General features: G+C 38.0%; 1 protein-coding gene across 1 annotated transcript in view; it reads left to right on the forward strand.

Moving 5' to 3' along the window:
* The first annotated feature begins 426 nt into the window (after positions 1-426).
* The window catches only part of LOC127629097 (receptor tyrosine-protein kinase erbB-3-like), a 29,130-nt gene continuing 16,036 nt past the window's right edge, over positions 427-13,520 (forward strand). The window contains exons 1-9 of the mRNA XM_052106153.1: positions 427-869; positions 8,056-8,207; positions 8,541-8,721; positions 9,521-9,646; positions 10,248-10,310; positions 10,459-10,577; positions 10,706-10,847; positions 12,817-12,930; positions 13,284-13,401. Coding sequence (XP_051962113.1) covers positions 767-869; positions 8,056-8,207; positions 8,541-8,721; positions 9,521-9,646; positions 10,248-10,310; positions 10,459-10,577; positions 10,706-10,847; positions 12,817-12,930; positions 13,284-13,401 — 1,118 coding nt within the window. The 5' untranslated portion in view covers positions 427-766. The remainder of the gene's footprint in view (positions 870-8,055; positions 8,208-8,540; positions 8,722-9,520; positions 9,647-10,247; positions 10,311-10,458; positions 10,578-10,705; positions 10,848-12,816; positions 12,931-13,283; positions 13,402-13,520) is intronic.

Raw genomic sequence — 13,520 nt, forward strand, 5'->3', positions numbered from 1 at the left:
TATTGGGGGGGATTAAGCAGTTGACATGGCAAGAGTACAATAATTTTCTTCACTGTGAACAAGAAAGCCATGCAAGACCCCTGCAAATGACGAGCCTCTCATAAAACCGCACGGTTCTGCCAGAAGTTTGACTGGAGTGTCTGAGTGATGCCTGTTGGATTAATACCTTTCAATACTTCTGTAATTACCATAACTAAATGTGCTAAAAGAAAGCTGTTTATTAGTGCCTACGAATATAAATGTGTGAGTCACAGAAAGTTGCACCCTTCTGAAGGGTGGAGAAGCGCCGCGCGTTCATGCAGTGATTGGTAAAAAGCCAGCGCTTTGTCGGGCCAATACAAATCTGTTCATCATACATTTATAATCAGGAAGTGGTGACGAGCCTGCGTCATACTTTCAACTTCTTTTCTGTTTTACTATCCCAATCCAATCTCAGCCTCGTACATTTTATATCTTATTATCTGTTGACCAGAAGGCGGAAAATCAAATGGGAGGAGTGCAACTGCAAAGCGGAATTTTCTGATTATGTTCACACCGGCAGGCGGATAATTTGACGGGGACCGGATCACCAATAATTATTCTCAAGGGATTAGAGCCGAAAGAATCAAGAAGAGGAGTTTTATGGACATTTTTAGTTTCTCAATATTTAATTTTAAACATTTTTCACCGGAGTATTATCTACACGCTGTCCATTCTCTATCAGGAAGGAATTTGTTTCGAGGTTTTATGCAGCGCGCTGTGTGTGCGCTCGTGTCACCTCCAGACGATGCTTCACTCACGAGTCAAGATGATGAGGCAGCAGGTGCTCGCGCTTAGCGCGCTCATATTTCTCGGTCTGCCTCAACCAGCCACTTTACAAACACAAGAAGGTATAAACGTGCTTTAATTCGTTTTTATGGTAAAGTATGTAATTTATATCTATTGTTGCTTAATGGCTTAAAAGATATACACAGTTGTGCGACTGGTGTGAATTACTGAGGGAGAATGTCACCTGTGTAACAATCCCTGCTAATCATGAGTTTAAAAATGAACTGTTAATTTGATTTCCTTGTCATGGGTTTCTGCCCCTCATCAGTCCCCTTCAAGTTTCTGTTATCTTTTTCACCTGTTGGTTTCTCTGCTTCTAAACTTTAAAAGATGTGGCATTCTGATCTGGGTATAGTTAGACATTTTAGGTTAAAATCAGTTGCTATGAATGGTCACACACCTCTATGTTTTTCACCATTTTGTAGTTCACTTAGTCCTGTGCTGTGAGCGGATTCATTTTTAAAAGTACAAATAGTCCATGCAGAACCTCAATTAAAATGTGGTTATTTGATATGGCACTTCTGGGGCTGCTAGACATGTCCACTACCTTGGCTTTCTAGACATAATCATCAAATGGCACTGACCACAACTGACGCTACACTGAAACCCCAAATATGTTGAGTTAACGCATCTGATTGAGCAAACTCATTCCCTATAAGTTAACTGAGTAATGAGGTCTCCCAATATTTGTGTATTTAAGTTCACTTAAAGGTGCACTATGCGTTTGATAATTAAAAAGTTGTACACATAAAGACATGAATAGCTTTTTTAGAAATATATTGAAAATGATGTACACTCACATGAGATGAAGTTTCCTGTCATATCAGAAACCCAATAAATCTGTTTAATTTTATATTGAGCAGGTCGTCCCCTTCATGGACGCAGCCATGTTGACAGCACATGACAACCTGTGTCATGCAATGGACAAGTTACTACCACTTATAATGACAATAATAACATGCTTACTTTATATATCACTCTCAGCCAATGCTCAAACATAAAACAACATGTAAATAAAACAAGCACACCAAACAAACACAATATATTTACGATAAACACAACTGAGCCCAAGTCAACTGTCGGAGTGTGATCCACCAGACAGTCCGAACAGAAAGAGTGCAAGTGGAAAGAAAAACATTAAAATAAAGGTCCCTGCTGGAGTGATAAAATAAACTGCTAATACCTGCAGCTGACCAACACAGATAAACGACGTGACAGCAAGGCTGTATTAAGCCGACAGAGAGCTTGAGAGTTGCAGCTGCACGGTCACAGTCCAGCGCACAACAACGCACAAAAAGTAATTTTGAATAAATCCTAGAATGTCCATAATAGTGATGTGTGTTTTATGAGACCAAAAAAGAAGAAAAGTAACAAAACGGAAGATAAACAAACTGAAGCGGCAGCACTTAGTCAACAAACTTCAAGTATACAGGATGATAGGTGTCAGTAGAGTCCAAAACCACAAGCACTACTGGGACTACTGGGACTGATGGGACGAGTAAGAGCAATAAATAAATGTAACTTTCCACAAAATTGCAAATATACCTGCTCTTCAGTTGAACATAGACAAAGAGAACTGAAATTAATGGGTTCCAACATGACCGAAGTGGACACAGATTACTAAAGATTAAAGGTGACATCACACAAAAGTACATATGCAACAAAACAACATAAATAATTCTACAAAAGAGCTTAAAACCTCTGTGAATTCTTAATGACAACTAAACGAATGACCCCATAAGTTTCCTTTGACCAAGGGAACATAATTAATTAATTGAAGTGCAAGGAATTATGGGTATTCCCCACATGCCTCAATTTTGTACACAATTTTTTGAGTTATTAAAACATAAAATCTTAAGTCTATAGATCATTAAGAAAAATAAGTTCAAGGAACAAAAATATTTGAGTTTTTAGCCCAAAACTTGACATTTCTAGTAATGCTTAGTTATAACCACTTGGTTTTTCCAGTAATAACAACATTAGGGTGTAGATCAGAACTTCATTCTACATTAGGATGTCATGTACTAAGTATCTATATAGGAAAATCTCAGCAGACAACAAATTAAGCAAAATCACCTTTCTTTTATGCATACTTGTTTCTTTAAATTATCCTCAACGTCAGTCTGTGCCTTTGTGTTGAGTCATGTTTAGTTGATTTATTGACACTCTTCAAATGATTAAACCACCCTCTCCTTAAAGAGCTTTAGGACACAAATAGCTATTTTTCCCCACAATAGTACTTTTTCCACAGATCATTGCTCTAGGCACTGTGGAGGATGTGAATGGCCATCCACAATCATTTTGACATCACTTATTTTGCCACCAGTCAAACTACGGTACATCGCTAGCTCTACATGAGCTGTGAAAGAGCAAGGTGGGAGATTCTATTGCCCTATCATAAACCAATCTTTAATCACACACTTTACAGTCCCATGTCTAAAGTTAAGGATTTTTGAACATACAAGGGTTTGATAGGAAGGAATTGACTTAAGTAGTAATGTTATAACAAGATGGAGAAGCTTTTCGATGGTTGAAATCACCGCTGGCCAAATAAAAACTCTCCCGTTGGCGCGATATCAAACAGTAACAGTTGTAAGCCTGTACATATAGGTTAAGCCTCTAAATGTGAGTCAGGGTATGGAATGCAACACTTCATTGAGCAGATCTCCTAAAAGAGCAAAAAGACAGTAACTGTGTTCGTTCATCTATTGGCCTCTAGTTCGGAGCAGTCTGTACTTGCAGAACTTTACGTGTATAGGCGTGGATGTGTGTTTTGGAAGTTGTCTTTTTTGATTCACTCCATATATCACAGCGGCTCTTACTTGCAGTTTGACACTAAAATTAGTTTCGTTCTTTCTTCATGTGTCTACTTATACTGCAGTATGGGAGCCTATATCTTTGCTTTTCTCTCATGGATTCTTCGACTTCTACTTTTCGTTATACCTGCCCCACCCTAACTCTGAGCTGTTAATGCTCTTTGAACTATAGTCATTGTGCACTGCAGGATTCTTTCTATTGTATATACCTTACAGGACTCTGCTCCCTGTCTGTGGGGCTGTTGACTCAAGATTACCTGTGTAAATGAACAGGACTCTGAATGGACTGAAATCCATAAATTATAAGTGTCCGGGAATCATTATGTGTGTGCATGAATCGGCACATGCTATGTAGATAATAACTTGTGCAACAGCAAATATGCACAAGTCATGTGGGTGTGTATACCTTTACATGTCTGCATAGCCTGTTGTATGTGGGCGTTTCTCAGATTTAATTTAGCAGTTCATATCAATGAAATACCATTCATTAATGTGGTAAGATTCTTGGGCTTGGATCGACTGATAAAGGCACGGTAGCCAATATGTAAACTACAGATGCATTAAAAAGTATGACAGAAAAGGCACTTTTGGACACTTAAAGTGATAGTTTACCCAAAAGTGATAATTCTCTCATCATTTACTCACTCTCATGCCATCTTACACTCGTATGACTTTCTTCTTTGGAACACAAATGGATATATTTTGAAGGATGTATGATGTGTTTTGATTTATGAATCATACAACTCGAGTGGTTTAATCCATGTCTTCTGAAGAAATATTATAATTTGGGTAAGAGACAGACCAGAACACAGTGCAGGCTTCAAGACGGTGATGCTTTGTTGCTACAAGCAGTTGCAAGGAACTCAATCCTGGTATCATTGTACAGTACATCAATAAGACATTATATTTTCATTACATTGTTATTTATCATAACATTTTTGGCGATTGTGGTACATTTTAAAAGAATCCCAACCCGCAACTTTATCATTGGAACTCGCATCTGCATTTTCAAAATAGCCCAACTGGGTTTGAAAACTGTCAAACTGGCAGCATTGTTTGTATACAGCACTCTGTGTATGTGTCAAGTGCGTGGTAGTGTGTGAAAGAGCTACTCTCATAAATGCGCATACAACTTTTATTGGATGTCAAGATTTACTGTATATTGAATAAGGACCCAAATTTGGTCTTTGTCTCACGCAAAACCGATCATATAGTTTCAGAAGACATGGATAAAACAACTGGATTCGTATGAATAACTTCCATGCTATCTTTATAACCTTTTATGGCAAGAAAGTTTTGCTAGGTTTAACCTCCTCATACTAGCTATAATGCAGTGGCGGCTGCTGGTCTTTCAAAGAGGGGAAGCTCATTTTCGGCCTACATTATAAACTTATTTACCCTATTTTTTGCACTAAATCAATCTTAGGTGTTGATCTGCCCTGCTGTTTAATTCTAATTTTTTCCTCGTAAGGAAGACTTTCAAATGGCTTCGCCAAAATCAGGTCGACAATATTAGCACCGTCTGCCATCGTGCGCAGTTTCACCCGTACGACGCTAGCCTAGCCTACTGTATGAATGAATGAATGAACGAACGAACGAACAAACGAACGCTCTAAAACAAAATATATTAAACTTGGTAAAATTGAAACAAGGAATGTGGTGTATAATTGTGTGAAATGTATTATGCAAATTGACTAGCAATTTCGCCAAACAAATATAAAGAAATAGGTTGCAGCAGTTTGTCTTTCGACTACACTTGAGAAATCCACGATGGGCCTGAGCGTGAAATAGCTTCAGTGACTTCTTATAGTACAGATTCGCTGTCAATCAAAAGGAGATGCAGTCTTTCGACAGATCCTCCAATCATCACGCGGAAGCCCGGAGTCCGGGCCAGCCCACTCCTCATTCACCCCAGAGACGCTGAGCGTCCGTGGGCGGGACATAATCGCAGCATTTATCCAATGACTGTCTATTTTCGGAGCACTGAAAAAAACTGTTCAGAGCAGCCCCGTTGAAGTCAATGGACGCTCGGCTTCAACAGGGAAATGCACTGACGCTACGGGAATGTATGAGAAGTAAATCGAGTCAGCCGACCTGCTATATGTAATGTAGCTGATTCTGAACTAACTCGTCTTCGAGATGAACGTGTTCTAATGCATTTTTAGTCAATAAATTGTTTACACAATAGTACATATTTGACCATTATTTTTTTGACATTATAGGGGAAGCTGAGCTTCCCTTGCAGTCTTAAAGAAATCCCCACTGCTATAATGTGATTCATGGTCTCGGTGGGGCATGTGGTGGCTAATGCTATTCTCCGTGGCATCACCACATGCCCCACCGAGACCATGAATCACCTTATAGCTAGTATGAGGAGGTTAACCCTAGCAAAAAATTAATGGTCTCGGTGGGGCATGTGGTGATGCCACGGAGAATAGCATTAGCCACCACATGCGCTAGGTCTCCGCAATAACGCGCTCAACAAGCCAGGTGATAAGATGCTTGGATTGATGGTCTCAGACGGAGAGGCAACTAATTTGTTGATTCGTCCACCGCCATCCACACTGAGGCGAGTCACTACGCCACCATGAGGATTTAGAGTGCACTGGGAATTGGAATAATTTTAATGAAATACTGGTGAAACAACCGCTTATGTCTGTGTTGTTTCTGATATATGAAGACAATTCTGGTACTTTTCTAAAATAAATACCCTGATAGCAAGTCAACATCAATGCATCAATGTTGATGTCATTAATTAACGTTACAAAGTAATGTTGGTTCTTCATTACATTTGCACCCGGTGGTAATGTTGAAACAGCATAAAAATTTCAACCAAAAAATCAACGTTAAGTTGTTGAATCAACGTTAAAAAATTTAAACCAAAAATCAGTGTGGTTGTATACACAGCAGTGATTGTATGTATGATGCAGTCGCTTATAGAATGGACCTGTGTTGAGGGCAACTGGAAGAGAGCACCCCCCCCACCCCACCCCCCCAACTCCTTGAAATAGTACTACACTCACACACATCCTATTGTCTGATCTCAGCTCTGCTCACACAGCTACATATTAACAGAGCAGCACATTTATAGCTAAGTGACAATACTGTGCTTTGTTCATTAATATTGCCTCTCTAGCTCTCAAAGCATTAGGCCCCATACATGCAGCTGAATATTGCTCTCTGCCAGTCCCTGGAATATACCATTCAACCCCTCTTAAAATGTATGATAATTGGTGAATGCGAATGCAAATTCTGCTTAATGTTCACAAGCCAGAACTTGCTGTGTTTGTTTTACAAGGACATTTTCAGATCAGGCTGTGCTGTGAAAGAATATTCCAGGTTAAATACAACTTATTATTATAATACATAAGCACTTCATTTACCTGTAAAATGTATCCCACCTCAAAAGGAAAGTTTTTAAAAGATAACTTTACAGCTAAAATAATGTTTTACTGAAGAATTTATGAAGAAATAAAAATTACAAGCTTCACATTCGTGTTTTTATGGAAACCCTCATTTTGCCTGCTAGGCTTCCATTGTCAGTGTCATGTGTCATTTTTACAAACTGAGGGACAAGTTGAGGGAGTTAATGCTGAGGGAGTTAATGCAAGTTCTGGCTTGTGAACATTAAGCAGAATTTGCATTCGCATTCACCAATTATCAAGAACTAAAGAGGAAAAGGGAAAAAAAGGAAAAGAGAGAGAGACTTGTGTGTGTCAGATGTCATGCCACTTCAGCATAAAGTTCAATGGACTACAATGTTGACATGCACCTCAGGCTAGTAACCTTGGATTCCATCTCTGTTTTCCACTATTTTGCTCTTCTCTTTTAAAGTCTGGTTGGGGACTTTCAGTTTGATTGGAAGACTTATGTGGAAGTAGCCTCTTCAAAAGGGCTATATTTGTGTACAGAGGCCAGTGACTGTTCCTTTGCATTTTCAAAGTTTTTTTCCCTTTTATATTGTGCCTATATACAAAAAGAAACTCAATTGAGAATCTCTTTTTGAATTTCTCAATATTCCAGGTTATTTACAACTTTATGCCAATGGGTTCAACTTAATGTCAGATTTATTTATTTATATTGACTAATTCTCTCAATACACTTACACGTACAATGGAAGCCATGCAGACCATTATTACATTGTTTTGAATGTACTGACATTACACTTAATTTGCTGTGAAGTATTACCTTAATGCTTCCACTGTAAGAATATCACTGTGAATGCCTTTTCCAAGATTTTGAACAAACTGAGGTTAAAATAAGAAATACTGTCTGTAATGATCTACAGCATGTAGATTAATTCTGTTCATAGACATTATTACTGTAATTACTAAGAATATTCCAGAATATCATAAATAGGCAGTTTAAATGGTCCACAAACTAATTTCTTGGCAAGATAATATATCTGTAATCATGTTTCTGTCCCCACTAGTTTGCACTGGCACTAAGAATGCACTGAGCTCCACAGGCACTACTGCACAACACTACAACAACCTGAAGGAGCGCTACACTGGATGTGAGATCGTCATGGGCAACCTTGAGATCACACAGATGGAGATGAACCTGGATTTCTCCTTTCTTGGTGTAAGAGAATGATCATTATTACATTGTTCCATTATTAGGATAGTTCACCTGAAAATTAAATATCCAAAGAATTATTTTTTCCAAAACCAAATTACAACTACAAATGTTGAAACTGATAGCCTCAGTCACCATTTGTTTTTATTGCATGTCTAAAAGATGGAATGAAAGTAAATGGTCACTGAGGTTGGCATTCTACCTAACTGCTCTTTTTGTGTGCCACGGAAGAAAGAAAGACATAATTTCCCTTTTTGGGTGAACTATGCCTTTAAATACAACCAAAGCTATGCTGGACCATTACTGCAACATGATTGTCCTTTGCTACTTCTCTTTCAGAGCATCAGAGAGGTGACAGGCTACATCCTCATTGCTATGAACCAGTTCAACAGTCTGCCTCTGGACCAGCTCAGAGTGATTCGTGGAAGCAGTCTTTATGAGAAGGAATGGGCCCTTTCAGTCTTCCATAACTTCGAAGGCCAATATGGCTTGGAGGATCTGGGCCTCACCAATCTCACAGGTGAGACAAGATTGTAAAAAAATATTAAGAGAAATACACTAAAAGAGTGAAAAAGCTAAGCAAAATGACAGATTTTGCATCAATACACAAACGGAAAGTACCGCAATAAGACAAATGCGCCCTGTTACAGAAAAATTTATGCTTTATGGAAATACCTGTATTTTAGTTGTCTCTTAAAGTGTTTAATTAAATTCATACAACAGATTGATTCAAAGCAGAATCACTATCAGACACTGGATTTGACATTAGTGCTCACAGAAATGTGTGGGAGTGTTAAGGAATCTGGCACATTTGCATAGTGGAGCATTGACGCACCCATGTCACACATTAGAGTACTGTTCTATACAAACAGACACTCAAAAGTATTTTAGCCTGGCAGAAGAGTGTCTGTGTTTTGCAGATCTTATACCGTTTGGCTTGTTCAGACTCATCTGGAACATTGGCAGAAATGCACTGAAAGGACACATGAATCTTCAGTTTGAGCTGATAATTTTATTACTATTTTAAGCTCTATGTACGCCTACCCTCCCAGACATTTCCGAGAATCACGTGTAGCCCCTCTTTGCTTCTCCCTTGAAAGTAATTGAAACTTAAAAGTAAATCCCCATGCTCAATACATTAAAACCAATATTTACAAATATTATTTAGAAACAGTTTTTACAGTGGCTCACATTGCACAACGTTTTACCTTTGGCTTAAATATTAGACAATCCTAGACAAAGCTTCTGAGTACAGGTGTTTGCTTTCCTTCCTACTCTATATAGAAAATGTTTTGTTGTTGTTGTTGTTGATTCTGTAGAAATCTTGGAAGGGGGGGTACAGATCGTCCAGAACAGAAACCTAAGTTATGCTCCCTGGATCAACTGGCAGGACGTTGTCAGAGACAGTAGTGCTCTCATTGAGATCCAAAACAACGGAGTCAGAGGTTTGTGCATTTAGATCTTGTGCATTAGATTGTCTAAGTGTGAGTTTTTAATTAATCCCAAAAATTTAAATTCTGTCATTATTAACTCATCCTCTTGTCATTTTAAACCTGTATGCTGTTTCCATGGAACCCCAAAAAAGGATATTTAAAAGAACAGTTCAAAGCTTCTCATTTGGTTACATGATACTCGAGAACCACTGACCATTGATGTTGATGACATCCAGCCTTCAGTATAAGTGCCATATTTGATATGAAAGCAACTGGGGAGGTGAAGATTATTACCCTGTGGTCACTATCGTTGGTAAACTATCATTGTATCGAAAATATGTTTGTGAAGATTTGTTAAAATTAATTTTCCCAAAGAAAATTAACAGCAAACAGGTTTGGAATGGTATGAAGGTAAATAATTCAATCAATAAGTAAATAAATACTTATAGAATTTTATTTTTTGGTTTAACTATTTAATTAAATAAGTGTAGAATGTGTGTTTGCTATTAAATTGTCTTTTGATATTAATGACATTCTTCTATTAATTCACCTTCATTTATGCAGTAACTTGTTAATCTATTCAAATATTTGATCTCTCTGTTTTTTTTCACAGGTTTCTGTTATTCTGCATGTGGAGGGTTCTGCTGGGGTCCAAGCAAAGATCAGTGCCAGAAGTGTGAGAAACTGAGATTTATTTCAATGATATTTACATGTGTATTATTTCTGAGCATATAATCATACGCAGCAATCCATGCAACTTATAAACACTAAGCAGACCAAATACCAATACTGAAGTTTTTTCTGTCTTTGAATGTGTATCTCAGTGACAAAAACAGTGTGTGCGCCCCAGTGCCATGGCCACTGTTTTGGGACCAATCCCAATGAGTGCTGCCACACGGAGTGTGCTGGAGGCTGCATTGGACCAAGGGACACTGACTGCTTTGTGAGTGCTACCACTACTACCATTATGCTCTCATTACTCTAGAACTACCACATATGTTCAGAAGCAAACACAATGAAAACAAAATAAGCCATTATAACAAACCTTTCTAAAACTCTCCTTTGACACAGGCCTGTCGGCATGTCAATCACTCAGGTGCCTGTGTCCCTCACTGCCCTTGGCCTCTTGTATATAACCAACAGACCTACCAGCTGGAGCCCAACTCTGAAGCCATGTATCAGTTTGGTTCAATCTGTGTACACAAATGTCCTGGTGAGTTACAAGCAGCTGTGGCCAGATTACTGACAGTTTTCTAAAAGAGACCTTCAATAAAGCACGTGCCTGAAAATAATAGCTCGTGCTTTGTTGTAACAGTCAGACATTATTTAACTTTATTACATGGCTCTCTGGAATACTTGTTTCTGATTGGTCAATGGCACCCTATAGTGGCCTGATATTTCTCAGTAACAACTGCGAACTCACAGATCAGACAGCTCATCCAGGTATCGGTGTAACGAGGACTCAGGCTGGTTGGAATCTTCTTTTTATTAGGAAAACAGACTCTGGTTAATACAGGCGATGATCGAAGAATGAGCAAACAGGAATATCAGAGGTAAGCAGTATTCGTGGTCAGACAGGCAGAAGATCAGGGCAGGCAGCAATATCATAGAGACAGGCGTAAACACAGCAAGGGCAGGCGGCAGACAAACGTAGTCGAGAATACAGGGCAAGGTCAATACACAGACGATCAGTAGTAGTGGTGATAGTAGTAGTGGTGATGATAGTGGTGATAGTGGTAATAGTAGTGATAGTAGTGATAGTAGTGATAGTAGTAGGCAAACAAGACTTTGCGATGAGTGAACAAACAGGCATGGTTTAAATAGAGTGATGATGATATGGAACAGCTGTGGTGTAATCGGACAAGGTATTTGGGCTTATGGGAAATATAGTCTTTAAAGTCAATACTCGGGTGAGTCAGATCTCCGGTGGCCGATTGAGGAGGCCGCTTCACTGGCGTTCGTGACAATCAGAGCCATCTTTCTACTTCTCTGATCAATGTGTGATCTCTACAAGTAAACTAACTTTTATAAGAAATAAAAGTTTCTTGTGCATTTTATTTTTTTTATTTGGCAAGTAGTACTTTAAAAAGTAAAATGAGAAGTCAGACTTTCATTAATTACAAAATAAACACCAACAGCACTCAGAGGTGGATTTAATCTGTTCTGTGATTAAATTCTTTTAACAAATTAAATAATTTAAATCCAAATCAGTGTTTCATGTCCATTTATTTGTTTATATGACAAGTGGTCTTGTAATAGGATGGATAATTAGGAGTCAGTTCCAACAGAACTCTGATCCATAGCATAGCAAATAAAATACATGGCAAAACAATTCACACACATATGATATTTGTAAGTAAATTCATTTTATTTCAGATGGGCAAATGAAGTGACTGAAGTAGTTTTGCAGCACTTCAAAAATAAAAATAGAAACAGGGAGTCAACCAGCCACAATGGACGCTTCCAGTATAGGCAGCTTTATTGATTATACTGGGAACAATTTGCTTTAGTGCTGATGGGCTGTTACACAAGTAGATGGTTTCAACCCTGGTGGGACTGATGCATAAGCTAGTAAATTATAGTAATTGAATTGTGAATTAACTCTGAGAGAGTTCAATGTGAGCTTTGGATGAAATGCCTCATTGAGAGTGCATCAGCACTGCTGTGACGTATCCATGAAAGTCCACAAAGAGCACTGTAAACATGTTTAAGCAAATACCAGATTTCAATGGTGCTACACCACAATCCCCAGTGTTTTACTTTTAGATTACATGTGTGGCTCCATAATTAAAACTCATCAATCACCAAATGCTTGTAAAAATTGGCTTTGGAGAGAAAAAAAAACAATATAGGTGAGGCTAGTGACTTTTTAGGAATTGAAAAATAATACATATTAATCATAATGTACAATTGATAGTCGGACGTTTGCTGTTATTTAACAGGCATAAGTGACATGAGTAAAACAAATCAGAGATTTATATATTTAAGAAGCCAAAAAATTGTAATTTCCTTTTTATTGTTATAACTCCAGAACTTCATATGATGTCAAATTCCTGGTGTTAAGCCATTAAAACAAAAACATGAGAAACACTATCATCGTGGATCTTTGTTTTTGTGAAAGAAAGATTGCAGCATGTAGAACAGATTCATTAGTAAACATTTCCTCTCTTTTCTCTCTCTAGCACACTTTGTTGTGGATGGCAGTGCATGTGTGAGCAGCTGCCCTCCTGGTAAAATGGAAAAAGAGAAAAATGGGATTAAACAGTGTGAGCCTTGCATTGGCCTCTGTCCCAAAGGTAAAGTGCCCATCTAATCATACTGTATACAAGCATTATGTGATTTATTTAATGGACTACAGCAGCTAAAAGCAATGCACTCAAAGGGTTTCTATGTTTCTGTGTAAATCGTTCGTTAATCCATTCGTACGTAAATTGTCCCAAATAAATTGGAAGGGACAATTTATTTAAGATTTCTTTTATTTTGTTTATATATAATGTGCTCAATGAGTCTTGACTTAAGAAAATTTATTATTTCACAACAGAAAGGTCTGTTATATCCGAAAATCTCTGTTGGCACTAATTGTTGTAGAACACAGAGTGTTTCTGATAGTATTCACACCCCCACCCATTTACTCTTTTTCTCTCTGTAGTATGTGAGGGCACTGGTGCCAATCACAGACAGACTGTGGACTCCAGTAACATAGAGAGCTTTATCAACTGTACCAAGATACAAGGAAGTCTACATTTTATGATCTTAGGTATCAAAGGGTAAGATACACATAAACACCTAAAGAGGTTATAAAAACATATAATGTCACAAGAATTGCCAAGAAACTTCTGTTTCATATTTCAGCCAAAAATCAACAGAAAGGAAATTATATTTTACA

This window comes from Xyrauchen texanus, chromosome 35, assembly GCF_025860055.1.
Source record: "Xyrauchen texanus isolate HMW12.3.18 chromosome 35, RBS_HiC_50CHRs, whole genome shotgun sequence".
NCBI classification, from domain to species: domain Eukaryota; kingdom Metazoa; phylum Chordata; class Actinopteri; order Cypriniformes; family Catostomidae; genus Xyrauchen; species Xyrauchen texanus.